A 22,167-nucleotide genomic window follows, 5' to 3' on the forward strand; every position below is an offset into this window, starting at 1 on the left:
AGGAATCAGCTGATTCCCAGCTCGCATCTGGTCCCCCCGCTACGCCTCTGCCGCCCCCGTCCCCCTGCGCAGATGGTACGGGGGGGTGGACTGGCTTTTACGCTGGCTCCTCACAGCCCCCGTCTCTGCTCCCCCCCTTGCTGCCTCTCTCCGATAGAGGCAGGGCGGGGGGGACCAATGGAGTCACTAGTTGACGTGCTGATTGGACAGTCGACTAGTCACTTCCACCCCTAGTGTGCGTGTGCGTGTGCGTGTGCGTGTGTCACGGCTCACAGGCGGTGCCCACACTCGGCCTGTCCATCCCCGGGCAGGGCCCCCCTCTCCAGTGCGCAGCCCCTTCCCGGGGAGCCCCCTCCAGCCCAGCAGCAGTGTGAGAGCCTCTCTCGGGGGCCCCTCTCACCTGGGGGGTCCGCCCCTCTGCCTCCGGGACGGCGCCTCTAGGGCCTCCAGCCGCCTCCTCCGCCGTGAGCCCCTCGGGGGTCCCCTCCCCCCTGGCCCCGCCGCAAGGAACGGTGCCCCCTGCCCCCCAGAGCAGAGCGACTCAGCCCCCACCGCACAGGCGGGGCTATTGGGCTTTGAACAGCGACGGATCCTCCGGCCGGTCGGCCTGGCCCCAGCCCCGCGCCAGCCTCCCCTGCAGCCGGCTGAGTCCTGCCTGCCCTGCCCTGCCCTCAGCCCCAAACAGCCCCCGGCTCCCTCCAATAGCCCCGCAACAGCCCCTCCCCCGGCCATTGTCCTCTCCCCTGGTAAGAGGGTCGCCTGGGCCCCTCTTCCCCGCCCCCCGTCCAATGTTCCCCCCTCACTGGGGCCAGCTGGGCCGGTTGCCGGGTGCCCTCTGCAGCCCCTTGTCTGCCTCTGGCCAGACCCGGCCGTGTCCTCTGAGCAGGGTCGGGGGCACCAGGGTCCCAGACGCCCCGGCTGCACCTCTGGGCTGGTCTCTGAAACCACAAACCCCCCCCCCCCCCCCGTCACATTGAACCAGCAACATCCGGGCACCCCGCTGCATGCGTGTGCATGGGTGTGTGTGGGCATGCGTGTGCGAGCGGGCGTGTGCATACGGGGGTGCGTGTGTGTGTGTGGGCGTGTAGATGCGTGTGCGAGCGGGCGTGTGCATACGGGGGTGCGTGCGTGTGTGGCCGTGCAGATGCGTGTGTGTGCGGGCAGGCGTGTTGTGACGTAGTGGGGGGTACCTGGCTGGTTTCTATGGGTCTGTGGTAACCCCACTGGCTGCCGCCGGTACCACAGCCCAGAAGGGCAGGGATGGGTCATTATGCAAAGGGATCTCTCAACCGGTCAGACCAGCTACCCCCATGGGGAGGAACAAAGGAAGGTGGATGCTGCCCTGGCTGGGGGCAGGGCTGGAGGAGAGTTGGCAGCATCCACCTTCCTTTGTTTCTCTCCATGGGGGGTAGCTGGTCAGACAGGTTGAGAGACCCTCTTTGCATAATGACCCATCCCCTGCCCTGCTGGGCCGCGCTGTAGCCAGCAAGGTCCCCCCCCACTATGTCACAGAACATGCAGGTGCGTGTGTGTGTGCGAGCAGGCGTGTGCATACGGGGGTGCGTGCGTGTGTGGGCGTGCAGGTGCGTGTGTGTGCAGGCCAGCGTGTGCATACGGGGGTGCGTGTGTGTGTGGGTGTGCAGGTGCCTGTGTGTGCGGGCAGGCATGTGCATACAGGGGTGCGTGCGTGTGTGGGCGTGCAGGTGCGTGTGTGTGCAGGCCGGCGTGTGCATACGGGGGTGGGTGCGTGTGTGGGCGTGCAGGTGCGTGTGTGTGCAGGCCGGCGTGTGCATACGGGGGTGGGTGCGTGTGTGGGCGTGCAGGTGCGTGTGTGTGCAGGCCGGCGTGTGCATACGAGGGTGCGTGTGTGTGTGGGTGTGCAGGTGTGTGTGTGTGCAGGTCGGCGTGTGCATACGGGGGTGGGTGCGTGTGTGGGCGTGCAGGTGCGTGTGTGTGCAGGCCGGCGTGTGCATACGAGGGTGCGTGTGTGGGTGGGTGTGCAGGTGTGTGTGTGTGCAGGCCGGCGTGTGCATACGGGGGTGGGTGCGTGTGTGGGCGTGCAGGTGCGTGTGTGTGCAGGCCGGCGTGTGCATACGAGGGTGCATGTGTGTGTGGGTGTGCAGGTGCGTGTGTGTGCAGGCCGGCGTGTGCATACGAGGGTGCGTGTGTGGGTGGGTGTGCAGGTGTGTGTGTGTGCAGGCCGGCGTGTGCATACGGGGGTGGGTGCGTGTGTGGGCGTGCAGGTGCGTGTGTGTGCAGGCCGGCGTGTGCATACGGGGGTGGGTGCGTGTGTGGGCGTGCAGGTGCGTGTGTGTGCAGGCCGGCGTGTGCATACGAGGGTGCGTGTGTGTGTGGGTGTGCAGGTGCGTGTGTGTGCAGGCCGGCGTGTGCATACGAGGGTGCGTGTGTGTGTGGGTGTGCAGGTGTGTGGGTGTGCAGGTGCGTGCTGGTCTAGCCCCGCCAGCGCTGCGACCCGTGGGCACTCGCCCGGACAGCCCCCCTGGGCCCGCGCGCCCGGCGTGGGGGAGGGGCCGCAGCTGAGGCACGGGCCGGCTCTGCCCGGCGGGGCGGCAGTTCTCCGGGGGTCGTGGTGCGCGGCCTGGCTCCGGCTGGCACTGCCCAGGCCCCTGCGTGCCGGGTGGCTTATTGCTCCCGCTGTCCCCAGCAGGCTTGGCCCAATGCTCCGGGCAGGGCCACAGGGCGGGGGCCACGGACCCCCAGGGCCTCCAGGACAAATCCTGCCGAGGGGCCAGCGCCCTCTGGCCTCCTGCATCGCCCAGGCCAGGCTCTGGGCCGGCCGCGAGTCCCACGGAGACAGGCCCTTTGCGCCCCGGCTGGGTGGCAGGAGGGGCGCTCCGCGTGCAGGGCGCTGGGTGTGTGGCGCTGAGGCCAGGCGGCTCCCGCTGCTCCGGCAACCTGAGCGTTCTGCCCTCGCCCCGTCCCTCCGCGCGGAGCTGGGTTCAGGGTTCCCCACACAGCTGGGGGCCCCCCCACGGAGCTGCTCCCCTTGGCTCCCTGCGGCCAGCCCAGCCCACCCAGGCCTGCGCGAGGGCGGACGCTGCTCTGCTCTGGTCTCCGGCGGGTCCAGCCCCGGGCCCTGCCAGTGCGCCCGTGGGGCCGGGCCGGTGCTCGGCAGGCAGCCCAGCCCTCTCCCGCCAAGGGGGCGCCCCCACCGGCCCCCGGCTGCTCTGCGCAGCCCCCCCCAGGCGCCCAGCCGGGGGCCAGTGCTGCAGCCGGCCAGCTGCCCGGGGCGCCGGCGCTGTCCCTGCGCTCAAGGCCTGGCCGGGGTCAGGAGAGGGGCCCTGAGCCGGGCGCGGCGCCCGCAGGGGGCGGTGGCCTCTCACCCACGGGCCCGGACGGCGCTGGCAGGGCCCTGCTCCCCGGCGAGGTCACCCAGCCCGGCTCTGTGTCCGCAGGAGATGGCCACCCCAAGGAGAGCAGCCCCTTCATCAACAGCACCGACCCGGAGACGGGCAAGGAGTACGACGGCAAGAACATGGCGCTCTTCGAGGTCAGCGCCACGGGGGCGGGGCAAGGGCGGGGGCTGGGGAAGGACCAAGGGGGGGCAGGGAAGGGCCGGGGGGGCTGGGGAAGGACCGGGGGGCAGGGAAGGACCGGGTGGGCGGGGAAGGACCCGGGGGGGCAGGGAAGGACCAGGGGTGGGCGGGGAAGGACCGGAGGGGCAGGGAAGGACCGGGGGCGGGGAGGGGCCAGGGGTGGGCGGGGAAGGACCGGGGGGCAGGGAAGGACCCGGGGGGGCAGGGAAGGACCAGGGGTGGGCGGGGAAGGACCGGAGGGGCAGGGAAGGACCCGGGGGGGCAGGGAAGGACCAGGGGTGGGCGGGGAAAGACCGGAGGGGCAGGGAAGGACCGGGGGCGGGGAGGGGCCAGGGGTGGGCGGGGAAGGACCGGAGGGGCAGGGAAGGACCAGGGGTGGGCGGGGAAGGACCGGAGGGGCAGGGAAGGACCGGGGGCGGGGAGGGGCCAGGGGTGGGCGGGGAAGGACCGGGGGGGCAGGGAAAGACCCGGGGGGGCAGGGAAGGACCAGGGGTGGGCGGGGAAGGACCGGAGGGGCAGGGAAGGACCCGGGGGGGCAGGGAAGGACCAGGGGTGGGCGGGGAAGGACCGGAGGGGCAGGGAAGGACCGGGGGCGGGGAGGGGCCAGGGGTGGGCGGGGAAGGACTGGGGGGCAGGGAAGGACCGGGGGCGGGGAAAGACCGGGGTGGGCAGGGAAGGACCGGGGGGGGCAGGGAAGGACCCGGGGGGCAGGGAAGGACCACAGGCGGGGGCAGGGAAGGACCAAGGGGGAGCTGGGGAAGGACCGGGAGAGCTGGGGAAGGACCAGGGGTGGGCGGGGAAGGACCAGGGGTGGGCGGGGAAGGACCGGGGGCGGGGAGGGGTCAGGGGTGGGCGGGGAAGGACTGGGGGGCAGGGAAGGACCGGGGGCGGGGAAAGACCGGGGGTGGGCAGGGAAGGACCAGGGGGGCAGGGAAGGACCCGGGGGGGGCAGGAAAGGACCCGGGGGGCAGGGAAGGACCACAGGCGGGGGCAGGGAAGGACCAAGGGGGAGCTGGGGAAGGACCGGGGGAGCTGGGGAAGGACCAGGGGTGGGCGGGGAAGGACCAGGGGTGGGCGGGGAAGGACCCGGGGGGGCAGGGAAGGACCACAGGCGGGGGCAGGGAAGGACCGGGGGAGCTGGGGAAGGACCAGGGGTGGGCGGGGAAGGACCAGGGGAGCTGGGGAAGGACCGGGGGAGCTGGGGAAGGACCGGGGGTGGGCGGGGAAGGACCAGGGGTGGGCGGGGAAGGGCCGGGGGGCAGGGAAGGACCAGGGGTGGGCGGGGAAGGACCGGGGGTGGGCGGGGAAGGACCAGGGGTGGGCGGGGAAGGGCCGGGGGGCAGGGAAGGGCCGGGGGAGCTGGGGAAGGACCGGGGGTGGGCGGGGAAGGACCCGGGGGGGCAGGGAAGGACCAGGGGTGGGCGGGGAAGGACCGGGGGTGGGCGGGGAAGGACGGGGGGGCAGGGAAGGACCGGGGGGGCGGGGAAGGACGGGGGGGCAGGGAAGGACCGGGGGGCAGGGAAGGACGGGGGGGGGCAGGGAAGGACTGGGGGGCACGGAAGGACCGGGGGGGCGGGGAAGGACGGGGGGGCAGGGAAGGACCGGGGGGCAGGGAAGGACTGGGGGGGCTGGGGAAGGACCGGGGTGGGCAGGGAAGGAAGGGGGGGGGGCAGGGAAGGACCGGGGGTGGGCGGGGAAGGACGGGGGGCTGGGGAAGGACCGGGGGGCAGGGAAGGGCCGGGGGTGGGCAGGGAAGGACCGGGGGGGCTGGGGAAGGACCGGGGGTGGGCAGGGAAGGACCGGGGGGGGGGGGGCGGGGAAGGATGGGGGGGGGGGGCGGGGAAGGATGGGGGGGGGGGCTGGGGAAGACCGGGGGCGGGGAGGGGCCAGGAGGCCGTGAGGAGAGGGGGCCCAGCAGGTGCCTCGCCCTCACCTGCTGCTGGTCCCACAGGAGGAGATGGACACGAGCCCCATGGTCTCGTCCCTGCTGAGCGGCCTGGCGAACTACACCAACCTGCCGCAGGGCAGCCGGGAGCACGAGGAGGCGGAGAACAATGAGGGAACCAAGAAGAAACCTGTGCAGGTGGGTGTATGGGGGGGCTGTGGGGCTGCCGGCAGTGGGAGGCATGGGGGGGGGCTGTGGGGCTGCCGGCAGTGGGAGGCATGGGGGGGGGGTCTGTGGGGCTGCCGGCAGTGGGAGGCATGGGGGGGGGCTGTGGGGCTGCCGGCAGTGGGAGGCATGGGGGGGGGGCTGTGGGGCTGCCGGCAGTGGGAGGCATGGGGGGGGGTCTGTGGGGCTGCCGGCAGTGGGAGGCATGGGGGGGGGGCTGTGGGGCTGCCGGCAGTGGGAGGCATGGGGGGGGGCTGTGGGGCTGCCGGCAGTGGGAGGCATGGGGGGGGCTGTGGGGCTGCCGGCAGTGGGAGGCATGGGGGGGGGCTGTGGGGCTGCCGGCAGTGGGAGGCATGGGGGGGGCTGTGGGGCTGCCGGCAGTGGGAGGCATGGGGGGGGGCTGTGGGGCTGCCGGCAGTGGGAGGCATGGGGGGGGGGCTGTGGGGCTGCCGGCAGTGGGAGGCATGGGGGGGGGGTCTGTGGGGCTGCCGGCAGTGGGAGGCATGGGGGGGGGGCTGTGGGGCTGCCGGCAGTGGGAGGCATGGGGGGGGGCTGTGGGGCTGCCGGCAGTGGGAGGCATGGGGGGGGCTGTGGGGCTGCCGGCAGTGGGAGGCATGGGGGGGGCTGTGGGGCTGCCGGCAGTGGGAGGCATGGGGGGGTTCTGTGGGGCTGCCGGCAGTGGGAGGCATGGGGGGGGCTGTGGGGCTGCCGGCAGTGGGAGGCATGGGGGGGGGCTGTGGGGCTGCCGGCAGTGGGAGGCATGGGGGGGGGCTGTGGGGCTGCCGGCAGTGGGAGGCATGGGGGGGGGCTGTGGGGCTGCCGGCAGTGGGAGGCATGGGGGGGTCTGTGGGGCTGCCGGCAGTGGGAGGCATGGGGGGGGCTGTGGGGCTGCCGGCAGTGGGAGGCATGGGGGGGGCTGTGGGGCTGCCGGCAGTGGGAGGCATGGGGGGGGCTGTGGGGCTGCCGGCATGGGGCAGTGCTGGGGCTGCTCTCAGGGGCCATGGGGCCCCGGGCTCCCTCCCAAGGGGCCCGTCCCTGCACCAGGCCACGCGGGGGGTGGCCCAGTCCCAGGAGACACTGGCCATGGGGCCCAGGGGAGCCGAGTGGGATCAGTCTGCCCCCGCCTGCCCGCTCCCGGGGTCCGTCGGCCTGAGCGAGGCCCGGCCCGTGTCCAGCACAAGGCCTGTCCTGCCCCCTCCGGGCCCCCCGGCGAGCGCCCAGCCCCAGTAGCTGCCCCCATCTCCAGGCCCAGGTCAGTGCCCGCCCCGGGCCGTAGCGCCCACGGGCAGGTGCCTCGGGCGGCCTGCGCCACGGAGCCAGGAACCCTGCGATGCCCCCAGCTCCCGCACAGCCGGGCCGGCTGCAGCCTCCGCCCCCCAGGCAGGGAAGGGCCCCACAGCCGGGAGCCCCTCGCCCTCAGCGCCCCCCCCCCCGGGGCTCATGGCTCTGTGCTTCCTCCCCAGGCTCCGCGGATGGGCACCTTCATGGGCGTCTACCTGCCCTGCCTGCAGAACATCTTCGGGGTCATCCTCTTCCTGCGCCTCACCTGGGTGGTGGGCATCGCGGGCATCATGGAGTCCTTCTGCATGGTGCTCCTGTGCTGCTCCTGCGTGAGTGCCCGCCCCCGCCCGCTCCCCGCCCGCCCTCCCTGCCCCCTGCCCTCCCCGCCCCCGCCCGCCCCCCCGCCTGCCCTCCCTGCCCCCTGCCCGCCCCCGACCACCCTCCCTGCCCCCCGCCCGCCCCCACCTGCCCCCGCCCAGCCTCCCTGCACCCCGCCCGCTCCCCCTGCCCCCCGCCCGCCTCCACCTGCCCCCCGCTCCCCACCCCCGCCCACTCCCCCTGCCCCCCGCCCGCCCGCCGGGTGAGGGGGGCGCAGCCCTGGCACCACCGGGCGAGCGGGGAGCAGCCCTGGCACCGCCAGGCGAGGGGGGAGCAGCCCTGGCACCGCCGGGCGAGAGGGGAGCAGCCCTGGCACCGCCGGGCGAGAGGGGAGCAGCCCTGGCACCGCCGGGCGAGGGGGGAGCAGCCCTGGCACCGCCGGGCGAGGGGGGAGCAGCCCTGGCACCGCCGGGCGAGAGGGGAGCAGCCCTGGCACCGCCGGGCGAGGGGGGCGCAGCCCTGGCACCGCCAGGCGAGAGGGGAGCAGCCCTGGCACCGCCGGGCGAGAGGGGAGCAGCCCTGGCACCGCCGGGCGAGAGGGGAGCAGCCCTGGCACCGCCGGGCGAGGGGGGAGCAGCCCTGGCACCGCCGGGCGAGGGGGGAGCAGCCCTGGCACCGCCGGGCGAGGGGGGAGCAGCCCTGGGACCGCCGGGCGAGGGGGGAGCAGCCCTGGGACCGCCGGGCGAGGGGGGAGCAGCCCTGGGACCGCCGGGCGAGAGGGGAGCAGCCCTGGCACCGCCGGGCGAGGGGGGAGCAGCCCTGGCACCGCCGGGCGAGGGGGGAGCAGCCCTGGCACCGCCGGGCGAGGGGGGAGCAGCCCTGGCACCGCCGGGCGAGGGGGGGAGCAGCCCTGGGACCGCCGGGCGAGGGGGGAGCAGCCCTGGGACCGCCGGGTGAGGGGGGAGCAGCCCTGGCACCGCCGGGCGAGAGGGGAGCAGCCCTGGCACCGCCGGGCGAGAGGGGAGCAGCCCTGGCACCGCCGGGCGAGGGGGGAGCAGCCCTGGCACCGCCGGGCGAGGGGGGAGCAGCCCTGGCACCGCCGGGCGAGGGGGGAGCAGCCCTGGCACCGCCGGGCGAGGGGGGAGCAGCCCTGGCACCGCTGGGCAAGGGGGGAGCAGCCCTGGGACCTGTGTCCCCTCCCTGTGAGCTAAGGCAGCCGAGGTTCCCCTTCCCCCCCCCCAGCAACCTGGTCCCAGCCCCGCCCCCTCCTTTGTCCTGCTTCCCTGGCAAAAGAAGTCACCTGGCTGCGCCCCCCCCCCCGCCCCCAGGCTCAGGTTACAGAAGAGCCTGGGCCATAGTGTATGGGCTGGGCTGGGCAGTCTGCCCCAGTGAGACACCCAGAATTCCCCATCTGGAGAGCAGTGCAGTACCCGGGGAAACTGAGGCACAGCCCCACAGACACGTTACCACAGAGCAGCGCAGGACAGTAGGAATCATGATCACAATCCGCTCTCCTCAGCCGCTAACCCGCTTCTCTTCTGCGCAGACCATGCTGACAGCCATTTCCATGAGCGCCATCGCCACCAACGGCGTCGTGCCAGGTAGGGACACACTGGGGTGGGGCTGTGCCCTCCCCGCCCGCAGCGCCCCCTGCCCCGTCCCCCCACCCGCAGCGCCCCCTGCCCCCCCGCCCACAGCGCCCCCTGCCCCGTCCCCCCCCGCCCGCAGCGCCCCCTGCCCCGTCCCCCCACCCGCAGCGCCCCCTGCCCCCCCCCCCCGCCCGCAGCGCCCCCTGCGCTGGGGGTCGGGGCGTGGGGCTGAGCCGGGGAGGGCGGCTGGGGCTCGGGGCGTGGGGCTCAGCCAGGGAGGGCGGCTGGGGGTCGAGGCATAGGCCTGAGCCAGGGAGGGCGGCAGGGGGTCGGGGCGTGGGGCTGAGCCGGGGAGGGCGGCTGGGGGTCGGGTTGTGGGGCTGAGCCGGGGAGGGCGGCTGGGGGTCGGGGCGTGGGGCTGAGCCAAGGAGGGCGGCTGGGGGTCGAGGCATAGGCCTGAGCCGGGGAGGGCAGCTGGGGGTCGGGTTGTGGGGCTGAGCCGGGGAGGGCGGCAGGGGGTCAGGGCGTGGGGCTGAGCCAGGGAAGGTGGCAGGGGGTCGGGGCGTGGGGCTGAGCCGGGGAGGGTGGCAGGGGGTCGGGGCGTGGGGCTGAGCCGGGGAGGGCGGCTGGGGGTCGGGGCATGGGGCTGAGCCGGGGAGGGCGGCTGGGGGTCGGGTTGTGGGGCTCAGCCGGGGAGGGCGGCAGGGGGTCAGGGCGTGGGGCTGAGCCGGGGAGGGCGGCTGGGGGTCGGGTTGTGGGGCTCAGCCGGGGAGGGCGGCTGGGGGTCAGGGCGTGGGGCTCAGCCGGGGAGGGCGGCTGGGGGTCGGGTTGTGGGGCTGAGCCGGGGAGGGCGGCTGGGGGTCGGGTTGTGGGGCTGAGCCGGGGAGGGCGGCAGGGGGTCGGGGCGTGGGGCTGAGCCGGGGAGGGCGGCAGGGGGTCGGGGCGTGGGGCTGAGCCGGGGAGGGCGGCAGGGGGTCGGGGCGTGGGGCTGAGCCGGGGAGGGCGGCAGGGGGTCGGGTTGTGGGGCTGAGCCGGGGAGGGCGGCAGGGGGTCGGGTTGTGGGGCTGAGCCGGGGAGGGCGGCAGGGGGTCGGGGCGTGGGGCTGAGCCGGGGAGGGCGGCAGGGGGTCGGGTTGTGGGGCTCAGCCGGGGAGGGCGGCAGGGGGTCAGGGCGTGGGGCTGAGAGAGGCGGCCCGTGCCAGGCCCTGCGGTGGGTCCCACCCCCTTTCCTCCTTGCCAGCGGGCGGCTCCTACTACATGATCTCCCGCTCCCTGGGGCCGGAGTTCGGCGGCGCCGTGGGGCTCTGCTTCTACCTGGGCACCACCTTCGCCGGAGCCATGTACATCCTGGGCACCATCGAGATCCTGCTGGTGAGCGCGGCTCGGGGCGGCTGTTCCCCAGGGCCTGGCGCTGCAGCCCCACGCTCCGGCGCATCTGCCCCTCCCCCGCAGCACTGGCCTGGGGCACGGGGGGGGGCAGACGGCTGACGCGTGCATGGGGCTCGCAGACCCGCAGCGCGCACCATGACGTGGGGCGGAGGGTGTGACGTGGGGGGGGCTGTTCCAGTCACTGCAGTAGTGAGTGTGAGTGTGTGTGTACCTCATCCCCCCCCCCCACTTTGAAGTTCTCTCTGCGGGGGATAAGGGGGGGGCAGGACTCCCAGGGGCAGGGGGGCAGAGTCTCACACCTGGGGACCAGGGACAGAGATTCCCCTTGACTCTGGGAGCCGGACAGTGCGGGAGGCGGAGCCGCCTGGGGGCTCAGGGCCCAGTGGCTGGGGGAAGCATGGAGACAGCAGACTAAGTCCCGGAGCGTGGGGTTCAGGGGCCTGTGACCCCCCAAGAGGACTAAGGCTCTGCCCTGGCTCCTACATCAACACTGACCTGCGCTGGGCTGTGTCTCGGACACGTACTAAACCCTTTCTAGCCTACTGGCCGGTGTAGTCACATCTGGCTGCGGATGAGGGTGCAGGGTCAGGGGCTCCCCGATGGGCTGTCCCAGTGGTGGCAGCGGTGGGATGCGCTGCACCCCGTGGATGGAGCTCCCAGCAGCGAGTGACGGGGCGCAGGAGAAGGAAGGGGCTTGCAAGAGCAGAGGGAAGCGATTCCTGGGTGTTGTGGGGCGCTGCAGCATTGACCGGTGAGCCTGGTGAATGTGGGGAACGGCAGGAAGATGGACGACACCCGACTCCTGAGGGCAGAGCTGGTGGGGCTGTGCAGAGGGAGGGGCCTGTCTGTGGGGAAAGCAACCAAGGCCCAGGACTGCCCGGCTGGAAGAGAATGACCCGTCCAGGGGCCTGGATCCTGTCCCAGCGGGGAGCAGCCAGACCCCCCCCGGGAGTGTCTCAGACTCTCAGGAAGGAGGGAAGTCCGGGGTCTGCCAGACAGACGCGGAGCCCATCAGGCCACACTCTGCCAGCAGCACCTCGTCTCGGGCCGGGTCCCCCCAGCAGAGCTGTGATGGCTGAAGATTGAGCTGAGGCTAAAGGAATTGGAGGCACATGAGAAAGGGTCTGTCTACACTACCCCGCTAGTTCCAACTAGGAGGGTAATGTAGGCATACCGCACTTGCAAATGAAGCCCGGGATTTGAATTTCCCGGGCTTCATTTGCATAAGCGGGGAGCCGCCATTTTTAAAACCCCGCTGGTTCGAACCCCGTGCAGCGCGGCTACACGGGGCTCGAACTAGGTAGTTCGGACTAGGCTTCCTATTCCGAACTACCGTTACACCTCGTGGAAGGAGAGTGAGGACCATAGGGAGGAGTGCCAGGACCGGGAGAAGGAGAGTGAGGACCGTAGGGAGGAGTGCCAGGACTGAGGGTATGTCTACACTACCCCGCTAGTTCCAACTAGGAGGGTAATGTAGGCATACCGAACTTGCTAATGAAGCCCGGGATTTGAATTTCCCGGGCTTCATTAGCATAAAGCCGGCGCCGCCATTTTTAAAAGCCGGCTAGTGTGAACCCCGTGCCGCGTGGTGTACAGATAGTTCGGATTTGAAGCCTAATCCGAACTATCTAGTCCGTGCCGCGTGTAGCCGCGCGGCACGGGGTTCGCACTAGCCGGCTTTTAAAAATGGCGGAGCCGGCTTTATGCTAATGAAGCCCGGGAATTCAAATCCCGGGCTTCATTAGCAAGTTCGGTATGCATACATTACCCCCCTAGTTCGAACTAGGGGGGTAGTGTAGACATACCCTGAGAGAAGGAGAGCGAGGACCGTAGGGAGGAGTGCCAGGACTGAGAGAAGGAGAGCGAGGACCGTAGGGAGGAATGCCAGGACTGAGAGAAGGAGAGCGAGGACCGTAGGGAGGAGTGCCAGGACTGAGAGAAGGAGAGCGAGGACCGTAGGGAGGAGTGCCAGGACTGAGAGAAGGAGAGCGAGGACCGTAGGGAGGAGTGCCAGGACTGAGAGAAGGAGAGTGAGGACCGTAGGGAGGAGTGCCAGGACTGAGAGAAGGAGAGCGAGGACCGTAGGGAGGAGTGCCAGGACTGAGAGAAGGAGAGCGAGGACCGTAGGGAGGAGTGCCAGGACTGAGAGAAGGAGAGCGAGGACCGTAGGGAGGAGTGCCAGGACTGAGAGAAGGAGAGCGAGGACCGTAGGGAGGAGTGCCAGGACTGAGAGAAGGAGAGCGAGGACCGTAGGGAGGAGTGCCAGGACTGAGAGAAGGAGAGCGAGGACCGTAGGGAGGAGTGCCAGGACTGAGAGAAGGAGAGCGAGGACCGTAGGGAGGAGTGCCAGGACTGAGAGAAGGAGAGCGAGGACCGTAGGGAGGAGTGCCAGGACTGAGAGAAGGAGAGCGAGGACCGTAGGGAGGAGTGCCAGGACTGAGAGAAGGAGAGCGAGGACCGTAGGGAGGAGTGCCAGGACTGGGAGAAGGAGAGCGAGGACCGTAGGGAGGAGTGCCAGGACTGAGAGAAGGAGAGCGAGGACCGTAGGGAGGAGTGCCAGGACTGGGAGAAGGAGAGCGAGGACCGTAGGGAGGAATGCCAGGACTGAGAGAAGGAGAGCGAGGACCGTAGGGAGGAGTTCTTGGACTGAGAGAAGGAGAGTGAGGACCGTAGGGAGGAATGCCAGGACTGAGAGAAGGAGAGCGAGGACCGTAGGGAGGAGTTCTTGGACTGAGAGAAGGAGAGCGAGGACCGTAGGGAGGAGTGCCAGGACTGGGAGAAGGAGAGTGAGGACCGTAGGGAGGAGTGCCAGGACTGGGAGAAGGAGAGTGAGGACCGTAGGGAGGAGTACCAGGACTGAGAGAAGGAGAGCGAGGACCGTAGGGAGGAATGCTAGGACTGAGAGAAGGAGAGTGAGGACCGTAGGGAGGAGTACCAGGACTGAGAGAAGGAGAGTGAGGACCGTAGGGAGGAATGCCAGGACTGAGAGAAGGAGAGCGAGGACCGTAGGGAGGAGTGCCAGGACTGAGAGAAGGAGAGCGAGGACCGTAGGGAGGAATGCCAGGACTGAGAGAAGGAGAGCGAGGACCGTAGGGAGGAGTGCCAGGACTGAGAGAAGGAGAGCGAGGACCGTAGGGAGGAATGCCAGGACTGAGAGAAGGAGAGCGAGGACCGTAGGGAGGAGTGCCAGGACTGAGAGAAGGAGAGCGAGGACCGTAGGGAGGAGTACCAGGACTGAGAGAAGGAGAGTGAGGACCGTAGGGAGGAGTACCAGGACTGAGAGAAGGAGAGTGAGGACCGTAGGGAGGAGTGCCAGGACTGAGAGAAGGAGAGCGAGGACCGTAGGGAGGAATGCCAGGACTGGGAGAAGGAGAGTGAGGACCGTAGGGAGGAGTGCCAGGACTGAGAGAAGGAGAGTGAGGACTGTAGGGAGGAATGCCAGGACTGGGAGAAGGAGAGTGAGGACCGTAGGGAGGAGTGCCAGGACTGAGAGAAGGAGAGTGAGGACCGTAGGGAGGAATGCCAGGACTGGGAGAAGGAGAGTGAGGACCGTAGGGAGGAATGCCAGGACTGAGAGAAGGAGAGCGAGGACCGTAGGGAGGAGTGCCAGGACTGAGAGAAGGAGAGCGAGGACCGTAGGGAGGAGTACCAGGACTGAGAGAAGGAGAGTGAGGACCGTAGGGAGGAGTACCAGGACTGAGAGAAGGAGAGTGAGGACCGTAGGGAGGAGTGCCAGGACTGAGAGAAGGAGAGTGAGGACCGTAGGGAGGAGTGCCAGGACTGAGAGAAGGAGAGTGAGGACCGTAGGGAGGAGTGCCAGGACTGAGAGAAGGAGAGCGAGGACCGTAGGGAGGAATGCCAGGACTGGGAGAAGGAGAGTGAGGACCGTAGGGAGGAGTACCAGGACTGAGAGAAGGAGAGCGAGGACCGTAGGGAGGAATGCCAGGACTGGGAGAAGGAGAGTGAGGACCGTAGGGAGGAATGCCAGGACTGGGAGAAGGAGAGTGAGGACCGTAGGGAGGAGTGCCAGGACTGGGAGAAGGAGAGTGAGGACCGTAGGGAGGAGTGCCAGGACTGGGAGAAGGAGAGCGAGGACCGTAGGGAGGAGTGCCAGGACTGAGAGAAGGAGAGTGAGGACCGTAGGGAGGAGTGCCAGGACTGGGAGAAGGAGAGTGAGGACCGTAGGGAGGAGTGCCAGGACTGAGAGAAGGAGAGTGAGGACCGTAGGGAGGAGTGCCAGGACTGAGAGAAGGAGAGTGAGGACCGTAGGGAGGAGTTCTTGGACTGAGAGAAGGAGAGCGAGGACCGTTGGGAGGAGTGCCAGGACTGAGAGAAGGAGAGCGAGGACCGTAGGGAGGAGTGCCAGGACTGAGAGAAGGAGAGTGAGGACCGTAGGGAGGAGTGCCAGGACTGAGAGAAGGAGAGTGAGGACCGTAGGGAGGAGTTCTTGGACTGAGAGAAGGAGAGCGAGGACCGTAGGGAGGAGTGCCAGGACTGAGAGAAGGAGAGCGAGGACCGTAGGGAGGAGTGCCAGGACTGAGAGAAGGAGAGTGAGGACCGTAGGGAGGAGTGCCAGGACTGAGAGAAGGAGAGTGAGGACCGTAGGGAGGAGTTCTTGGACTGAGAGAAGGAGAGCGAGGACCGTTGGGAGGAGTGCCAGGACTGAGAGAAGGAGAGCGAGGACCGTAGGGAGGAGTACCAGGACTGAGAGAAGGAGAGCGAGGACCGTAGGGAGGAGTGCCAGGACTGAGAGAAGGAGAGTGAGGACCGTAGGGAGGAGTGCCAGGACTGGGAGAAGGAGAGTGAGGACCGTAGGGAGGAGTTCTTGGACTGAGAGAAGGAGAGCGAGGACCGTAGGGAGGAGTGCCAGGACTGAGAGAAGGAGAGCGAGGACCGTAGGGAGGAGTGCCAGGACTGAGAGAAGGAGAGTGAGGACCGTAGGGAGGAGTTCTTGGACTGAGAGAAGGAGAGCGAGGACCGTTGGGAGGAGTGCCAGGACTGAGAGAAGGAGAGTGAGGACCGTAGGGAGGAGTGCCAGGACTGAGAGAAGGAGAGCGAGGACCGTAGGGAGGAGTGCCAGGACTGAGAGAAGGAGAGCGAGGACCGTAGGGAGGAGTGCCAGGACTGAGAGAAGGAGAGCGAGGACCGTAGGGAGGAGTGCCAGGACTGAGAGAAGGAGAGTGAGGACCGTAGGGAGGAGTGCCAGGACTGAGACAGCAGCAACATGAGCCGGCCATGGCAGAGCCGAGAAGCTGAGGGGTCCCGGCTGTGGTGAGAGGGGAGGGGCCCAGGGGCCTGGGACTGTCAGACTCTTGGAGAAGCTCCGCTGTCCCAGTGTAAGGATGCAGGCAGGGGACACAGATAGTTTTCTTAGCTCCTCTGAGCGGGCCTGCGAGCGGCACCAGGTCCCCCCAGCCGACTGGCTCCGGCAGCTCACACCCGTAGCAGCATGAACAGACTCCTCCCTATGGGTCAGGAGGCCACAGGGGGCTCAACCAGCTGGAGAAGCTGCAGCCGGGGGACTACGACCGGGTCAAACAGGCCCTGCTGCACCAGTTGGGGCTGACCCCTGAGACGTACAGGAGGAAGTTCCAGGAGACGCTGAAGGGGGCAGGGGAGACCTACCCCCCCCGGTGCAGTCCTGCCGCAAGTGGGTGCTCGGGGTGGGGCCCAGACCGCACAGGACCTGCTTAAGCTGAAGGTCCTTGTGACGGACCGGGCCGTGTCTGGGCACAGCTGAGGGCGTCCGCTCAGGGCGAATTGCTCAAATCCGGGGTTCCTTACAGCCCCCAGACTGGTGACCTCTCCAAACAGGCCACAAACCAGTCCCCCAGAGCGCTTCAGCTGCCTGCCTGAAGCCTCCCGAGCAAAACCCCTCCAGCATCCCAGCAATAACCATACCCCAGATGGCCCCGGGCCTATACACAGGTGGGGGGCCCTAGCACCCAATCCCACCTACCCCAAATGAGTTCTGTCCGGTTCCAGGAAACCAGCCACAGATCTCTGGTCAATTTACCCTCTGGACCTTACCCACAAATCACGCTGGGCCAATCCTTTAGAATCTAACAACTAAAGGTTTATTAACACCAGAAAGAAAAGCCTGAGAGTGAGGTTATTAAAGTACAGTACGTTACATGCACCGAATCTCCCAGTCCTCGATGCAGGCTCTAGCAGAGATGTTGCAGCTGCTGGTTTAAAAGTCCTTATTGCACATCCTACGATCAGGATGGGTTCACAGGTCTTCCGGGCTCTTCAATCCCTGCACTGCTGCCTCTGGGATGAAGTGCTGAGCTGAGAACAAAATGGCATCGACCACATGGCCTCTTTATACTCCTTCCTGGCCTCTTCTGGTCTCAGCCGGTCACCTGGTCAGAGGCCAACCTCTATGTTCCCTGCTGGCTGCCCTCAGGTGATAAATCCCATTCTTTGGGTGTGTCCATAGCCTATTGAGAGCCATTGTTCCACAGGGCTTCGCTACTCAGCCTGTCCATAGCCATGCTTAACCACATTCACAGAAATATTCAGCTTCCACACAGATTACAGATTCCTACCTACACACACAGACATTATACACTCACACAAATAGCGTACACAGGATCAGCAAACGATAAGCTCCCATTCAATACCCCACATGGCTCCCTTTTATACCAATTTCTGGGGCCAACACCCCCACCTAGGGGTGCAGCAGCGATCTGGCTGCTTCCCTCCAATTCCATAATGTGACAGTCCTGGAGCAGTTCTATGGGGCGTGCCCGCCCGACCTGAGGCTGTGGCCCCAGGACTGGAGGCCAGAGGACCCCATGGCTTGGGGGAGCTGGCGGACGAGCTCACGGAGAGCCGGTTCGGGTGTGAACGGGAATCCCGGAGAGAGAGGGAATCGCGCAGAGACCGGCTCTCGGCTGAGCGACGGAGAGAGTCACCTATGGGACGAGCCCAGGAGACGGGCCAGCCATCCGCCCCCAGAGGGCCAGCCAGGGCCCAGGCAGAGCTGGCCGGAGGGGACCGGTGGGACCTGAGCTGCTATCGCCGTGGGCAAAGGGATCGCAAGAGGGCTCCGTGCCCCAAGCACCAGGACCTGAGACACCCCCGGGTTAATTTAGTGGGGATGGAGGAGGAGCAGGATGCATCTGAAATGGGGGGCTAAGGGGGGCCCAGGGAAGTGGGGGTCACCAGCACTTGCCTACGGAGGTGCTGATGGGGGTGACCTAGAGTAGTGGCCAGAAGGCTCCCACGGTGCCCTGGTCACCACCCGTAGCCAGAGCCAGCGAGGGGCTCACGGCCCTGACCCGGGAGAAGGACCCTGAAGGGGGCGCAGGGTCCTGAGCCAGCAGACACGGGGCCCAGCAGGGCTGGGACTCTGGACCGAGGCAGTGGTGGGGAACAGGTGTGACGGCGCGTCGGGTCCCCAAACCCTGCAGTCCCGGAGCAGCAAGAACAGACTCGGCCAGTGGTAGAACTGGGGGGTTATTGCTCCTCCAGGACACGGCCCAGCACAGACGGGTGCGGCTACAGGGGCCAGGGCCAGGCAGCCTCAGACCCCAGGGTGGGGGCCCATCGCCCCTAGGCCCCAGCTTAGCCTCTTCTCCCCATGCTTCCCAGACAGCCACTGCCCCCCCCAGGCCCTGCCCCCCAGCCAGGCGCTGGTCTCCGCCCCCCTCCCTTTGTCTCTCCCTGGGCGGCTGAGCTGGGGTGTCTGGTTAATCCACATTTGGGAGAGTCAGTGGGAAACCCCCATCCCAGCGCAGGGGGGCCCAGGTCACAGAGCAGACAGCCCCCCCACGCCACAGCAGGTCCCTGTCCCCTCCCCAGCTGCGGGTTCCAGGCCGAGGTGCAGGCAGACCCCTCCTGGCAGACGCTGAGGGACCGGCCGGCCTGGGTTCAGTGCAGGCCCTGGGGGGAGGCTGCCAGGAGAGGGAATTCCTGTCCCGGGAATGGCTCCCCGCGGGAAGGTGGGGGTGTGAGGGCGCGTTGGGGACCCCCGGCCCTGTACCCCGTCTGTGAGGGCCAGGCAGCCCCAGACCCTTGGGGGGGTCCCCAGCCCCTGAACCCAGCACTCGGCTCCGTCTCTTCTCTTCATGGTTGCCCCCTCTCAGCCCCGGGCACTCCCGCCCCCCGTAGCCATGGGCTGGGCACAGGCCAGGACCCCCAGGGGCTGCCCAGCAGAGTGGAGAGCCCCCCGCTATGCCACGGGCGAATGGGCGTCCAGCCTGGCTTAGGGACCCCGCCCTCGGCCGGCGCTGAGCCTGGCTGTGACTCTCCCAGGCCTACATCTTCCCTGCCATGGCCATCTTCAAGGCGGAGGAGGCCAGCGAGGAGGCTGCGGCCATGCTCAACAACATGCGCGTCTACGGCACCTGCGTGCTGACCTGCATGGCCACCGTGGTCTTCGTCGGCGTCAAGTACGTCAACAAGTTTGCCCTGGTGTTCCTGGGCTGCGTCATCCTCTCCATCCTGGCCATCTACGCCGGGGTCATCAAGTCCGCCATCGACCCCCCCAGCTTCCCGTGAGTAGCACCCCCCGCGGGCTGGCAGGGCCGGGCCGGGCTGTCCGGGCCCCGGTGCAGTCCTGCCTCGCTCCTCTCCCTCAGGATCTGTCTGCTGGGGAACCGCACGCTGGTGCGCCGCGGCTTCGACGTCTGTGCCAAGCTGGTGCTGGAGGGCAACGAGACGGTGGGCTCCAAGCTGTGGGAGCTGTTCTGCTCCTCCCGCTTCCTCAACGCCACCTGCGACGAGTACTTCGTCCGCAACAACGTCAGCGAGATCCAGGGCATCCCGGGCGCCGCCAGCGGGCTCATCAGAGGTACCGGCTCCTCGCAGCGCGGCCTGTGGCTGGGGGAGAGGGCCGGCGGGCAGCAGGAGGGGCCAGGAGACCCCCGGGGGGCTCGGGCAGGCTCAGCCTCTGCGGGTGCTCAGAATTGGGTGTCCTTGCCTGCCCCTCAGCAGGGACCCTCCGGGGCGGTGCCCAGACAGCCCTGCAGCGTAGGGGCCGGCCTGGGGTCTGCACGGCACCTTGGGCCCAGGCGGCTCGGGGATGGCTGGGTGCTGCCGCACCAGAGGGTGACAATGGAGGGTGGAGCCGTGTGACTCTTGGGGCCCCTTGTCAGAGAGCTGGCTGCTGGGGCACCCTGGATCCCAGGGCTGAGGGCCGGTGCTGGGCGCTGAGGGGCGGGCGCCTGGTTGGTGCTGGGCATGGGGCGCTGGGCACTGAGGGGTGGGCGTCTGGTCGGTGCTGGGCACTGAGGGGCGGGCGCCTGGTCGGTGCTGGGCACTGAGGGGCGGGCGCCTGGTTGGTGCTGGGCATGGGGCGCTGGGCACTGAGGGGTGGGCGCCTGGTCGGTGCTGGGCGCTGAGGGGCGGGCGCCTGGTCGGTGCTGGGCACTGAGGGGCGGGCGCCTGGTCGGTGCTGGGCACTGAGGGGCGGGCGCCTGGTCGGTGCTGGGCGCTGAGGGGCGGGCGCCTGGTCGGTGCTGGGCGCTGAGGGGCGGGCGCCTGGTTGGTGCTGGGCATGGGGCGCTGGGCACTGAGGGGTGGGCGCCTGGTCGGTGCTGGGCGCTGAGGGGTGGGTGCCTGGTCGGTGCTGGGCACTGAGGGGTGGGCGCCTGGTCGGTGCTGGGCACTGAGGGGTGGGCGCCTGGTCGGTGCTGGGCGCTGAGGGCGGGCGCCTGGCCGGGGTGGGGGCGCTGGGCGCTGAGGGCGGGCGCCTGGCCGGGCATGGGGGCGCTGGGCGCTGAGGGCGGGTGCCTGGCCGGGGTGGGGGCGCCGGGCGCTGAGGGTGGGCGCCTGGCCGGGCGTGGGGGCGCTGGGCGCTGAGGGCGGGCGCCTGGCCGGGGTGGGGGCGCCGGGCGCTGAGGGTGGGCGCCTGGCCGGGCGTGGGGGCGCTGAGGGCGGGCGCCTGGCCGGGGTGGGGGCGCTGGGCGCTGAGGGCGGGCGCCTGGCCGGGGTGGGGGCGCTGGGCGCTGAGGGCGGGCGCCTGGCCGGGCGTGGGGGCGCTGGGCGCTGAGGGCGGGCGCCTGGCCGGGGTGGGGGCGCTGGGCGCTGAGGGCGGGTGCCTGGCCGGCGTGGGGGCGCTGGGCGCTGAGGGGCGGGTGCCTGGCCGGGGTGGGGGCGCTGGGCGCTGAGGGCGGGCGCTGAGGGGCGGGTGCCTGGCCGGGGTGGGGGCGCTGGGCGCTGAGGGCGGGCGCTGAGGGGCGGGTGCCTGGCCGGGGTGGGGGCGCTGGGCGCTGAGGGCGGGCGCTGAGGGGCGGGTGCCTGGCCGGGGTGGGGGCGCTGGATGCTGAGGGGCGGGCACTGGGCGCTGAGGGCGGGCGCTGAGGGCGGGCGCCTGGCCGGGCGTGGGGGCGCTGGATGCTGAGGGGCGGGCACTGGGCGCTGAGGGCGGGCGCCTGGCCGGGGTGGGGCGCTGGGCGCTGAGGGCGGGCGCCTGGCCGGGGTGGGGGCGCTGGGCGCTGAGGGCGGGCGCTGAGGGGCGGGTGCCTGGCCGGGGTGGGGGCGCTGGGCGCTGAGGGGCGGGTGCCTGGCCGGGGTGGGGGCGCTGGGCGCTGAGGGCGGGCGCTGAGGGGCGGGTGCCTGGCCGGGGTGGGGGCGCTGGGCGCTGAGGGCGGGCGCCTGGCCGGGGTGGGGGCGCGGCTGGAGCAGGGGGCATGCAGAGGGCCCTGGGAGCAGCCCCCTCAGTCGTGCCGTGGCCCGGCCTGCAGAGAACCTGTGGAGCACGTACCTGAGCAAGGGTGTGATTGTGGAGAAGGCTGGGATGCCCTCGGTGCCCCTGGCAGAGCCCTTCATCGACATGGAGCAGCCCTACGTCTTCAGCGACATGACGTCCTACTTCACCCTGCTGGTGGGCATCTACTTCCCCTCCGTCACAGGTAGGGCTGGGCGGGGGCGGGGGCGTGCGCGGGCCGTGCTGGGGGGCCGTGCTGGGGGGCCGTGCTGGGGGGGGCCGTGCTGGGGGGGCCATGCTGGGGGGCCATGCTGGGGGGGTTGTGCTGGGGGGGCCATGCTGGGGGGGCGTGCTGGGGGGCCGTGCTGGGGGGGGCCGTGCTGGGGGGGCGTGCTGGGGGGTTCTGTGCTGGGGGGCCGTGCTGGGGGGGCCATGCTGGGGGGCCGTGCTGGGGGGGGCCGTGCTGGGGGGGCCATGCTGGGGGCCGTGCTGGGGGACCATGCTGGGGGGGCGTGCTGGGGGGGCCATGCTGGGGGGGCGTGCTGGGGGGGCCGTGCTGGGGGGGCCATGCTGGGGGGCCGTGCTGGGGGGGGCCATGCTGGGGGGGCCATGCTGGGGGGGCGTGCTGGGGGGCCGTGCTGGGGGGGCCGTGCTGGGGGCCATGCTGGGGGGGCCGTGCTGGGGGGGCCATGCTGGGGGGCTGTGCTGGGGGGCCGTGCGGCGCGCGTGCGGGATGTGCGTGTGCTCCCGTGGGTGTGCGCGGAAGGGCTCTGGCCCGTCTGGCTGGCTGTGCCCCTCCTGGACTGCGGCTCCCCGCTGGGAGGCCGAGTGCGTGGGGGTGGGGGGCCAGGCTGGCTGTACGTCTCCCCACGGCGCTGGGCGGGGGGGGGGCGAGGGGCGGGCGGGAGCGGCATGGCCCCGGCGCAGGGCAGAGCGAGCCGTGCGGGCACTGGGGCTGCGGCGTGGGCAGGATCCCGTGGCAGGGAAGCCCCACTCGGCACGTGGTCTGGAACGGCCCCGCCGGCCTCACGGCTCTTCCATGGACTCGTCCCTTGAATAACCCAGGCCCGGAGGAGCCCCCTGCCCGGCGGAGCCCTGCAGCCCCGCCATGGCCCCAGCACAGCCCCCCCCAAATACCGGGGGCTGCCCCGCGGAGGGGTCCCATCAGGGCAACTGGCAGCCTGGCCTGGGGCCCTTCCCTACGTGGCACCAGCCCAGCCCCACCGAGCACGACCGCTGCCCCCCTGGCCAGCAAGGAGCCTCCCCA

At 70.3% G+C, this 22,167-nt stretch overlaps 1 protein-coding gene across 2 annotated transcripts in view; it reads left to right on the forward strand.

Annotated features, from left to right (window-relative positions):
- Positions 1 to 22,167, forward strand: part of SLC12A5 (solute carrier family 12 member 5) — a 120,487-nt gene that overhangs the window by 53,547 nt on the left and 44,773 nt on the right. For both annotated transcript variants that reach the window (XM_089769796.1, XM_089769797.1), the window contains exons 2-9: positions 3,417 to 3,511; positions 5,509 to 5,640; positions 7,131 to 7,277; positions 8,813 to 8,867; positions 10,095 to 10,225; positions 18,506 to 18,747; positions 18,832 to 19,043; positions 20,938 to 21,105. In XM_089769796.1, coding sequence (XP_089625922.1) covers positions 3,417 to 3,511; positions 5,509 to 5,640; positions 7,131 to 7,277; positions 8,813 to 8,867; positions 10,095 to 10,225; positions 18,506 to 18,747; positions 18,832 to 19,043; positions 20,938 to 21,105 — 1,182 coding nt within the window. The remainder of the gene's footprint in view (positions 1 to 3,416; positions 3,512 to 5,508; positions 5,641 to 7,130; positions 7,278 to 8,812; positions 8,868 to 10,094; positions 10,226 to 18,505; positions 18,748 to 18,831; positions 19,044 to 20,937; positions 21,106 to 22,167) is intronic.

This window comes from Pelodiscus sinensis, chromosome 17, assembly GCF_052426305.1.
Source record: "Pelodiscus sinensis isolate ZL-2025 chromosome 17, ASM5242630v1, whole genome shotgun sequence".
NCBI lineage: Eukaryota > Metazoa > Chordata > Testudines > Trionychidae > Pelodiscus > Pelodiscus sinensis.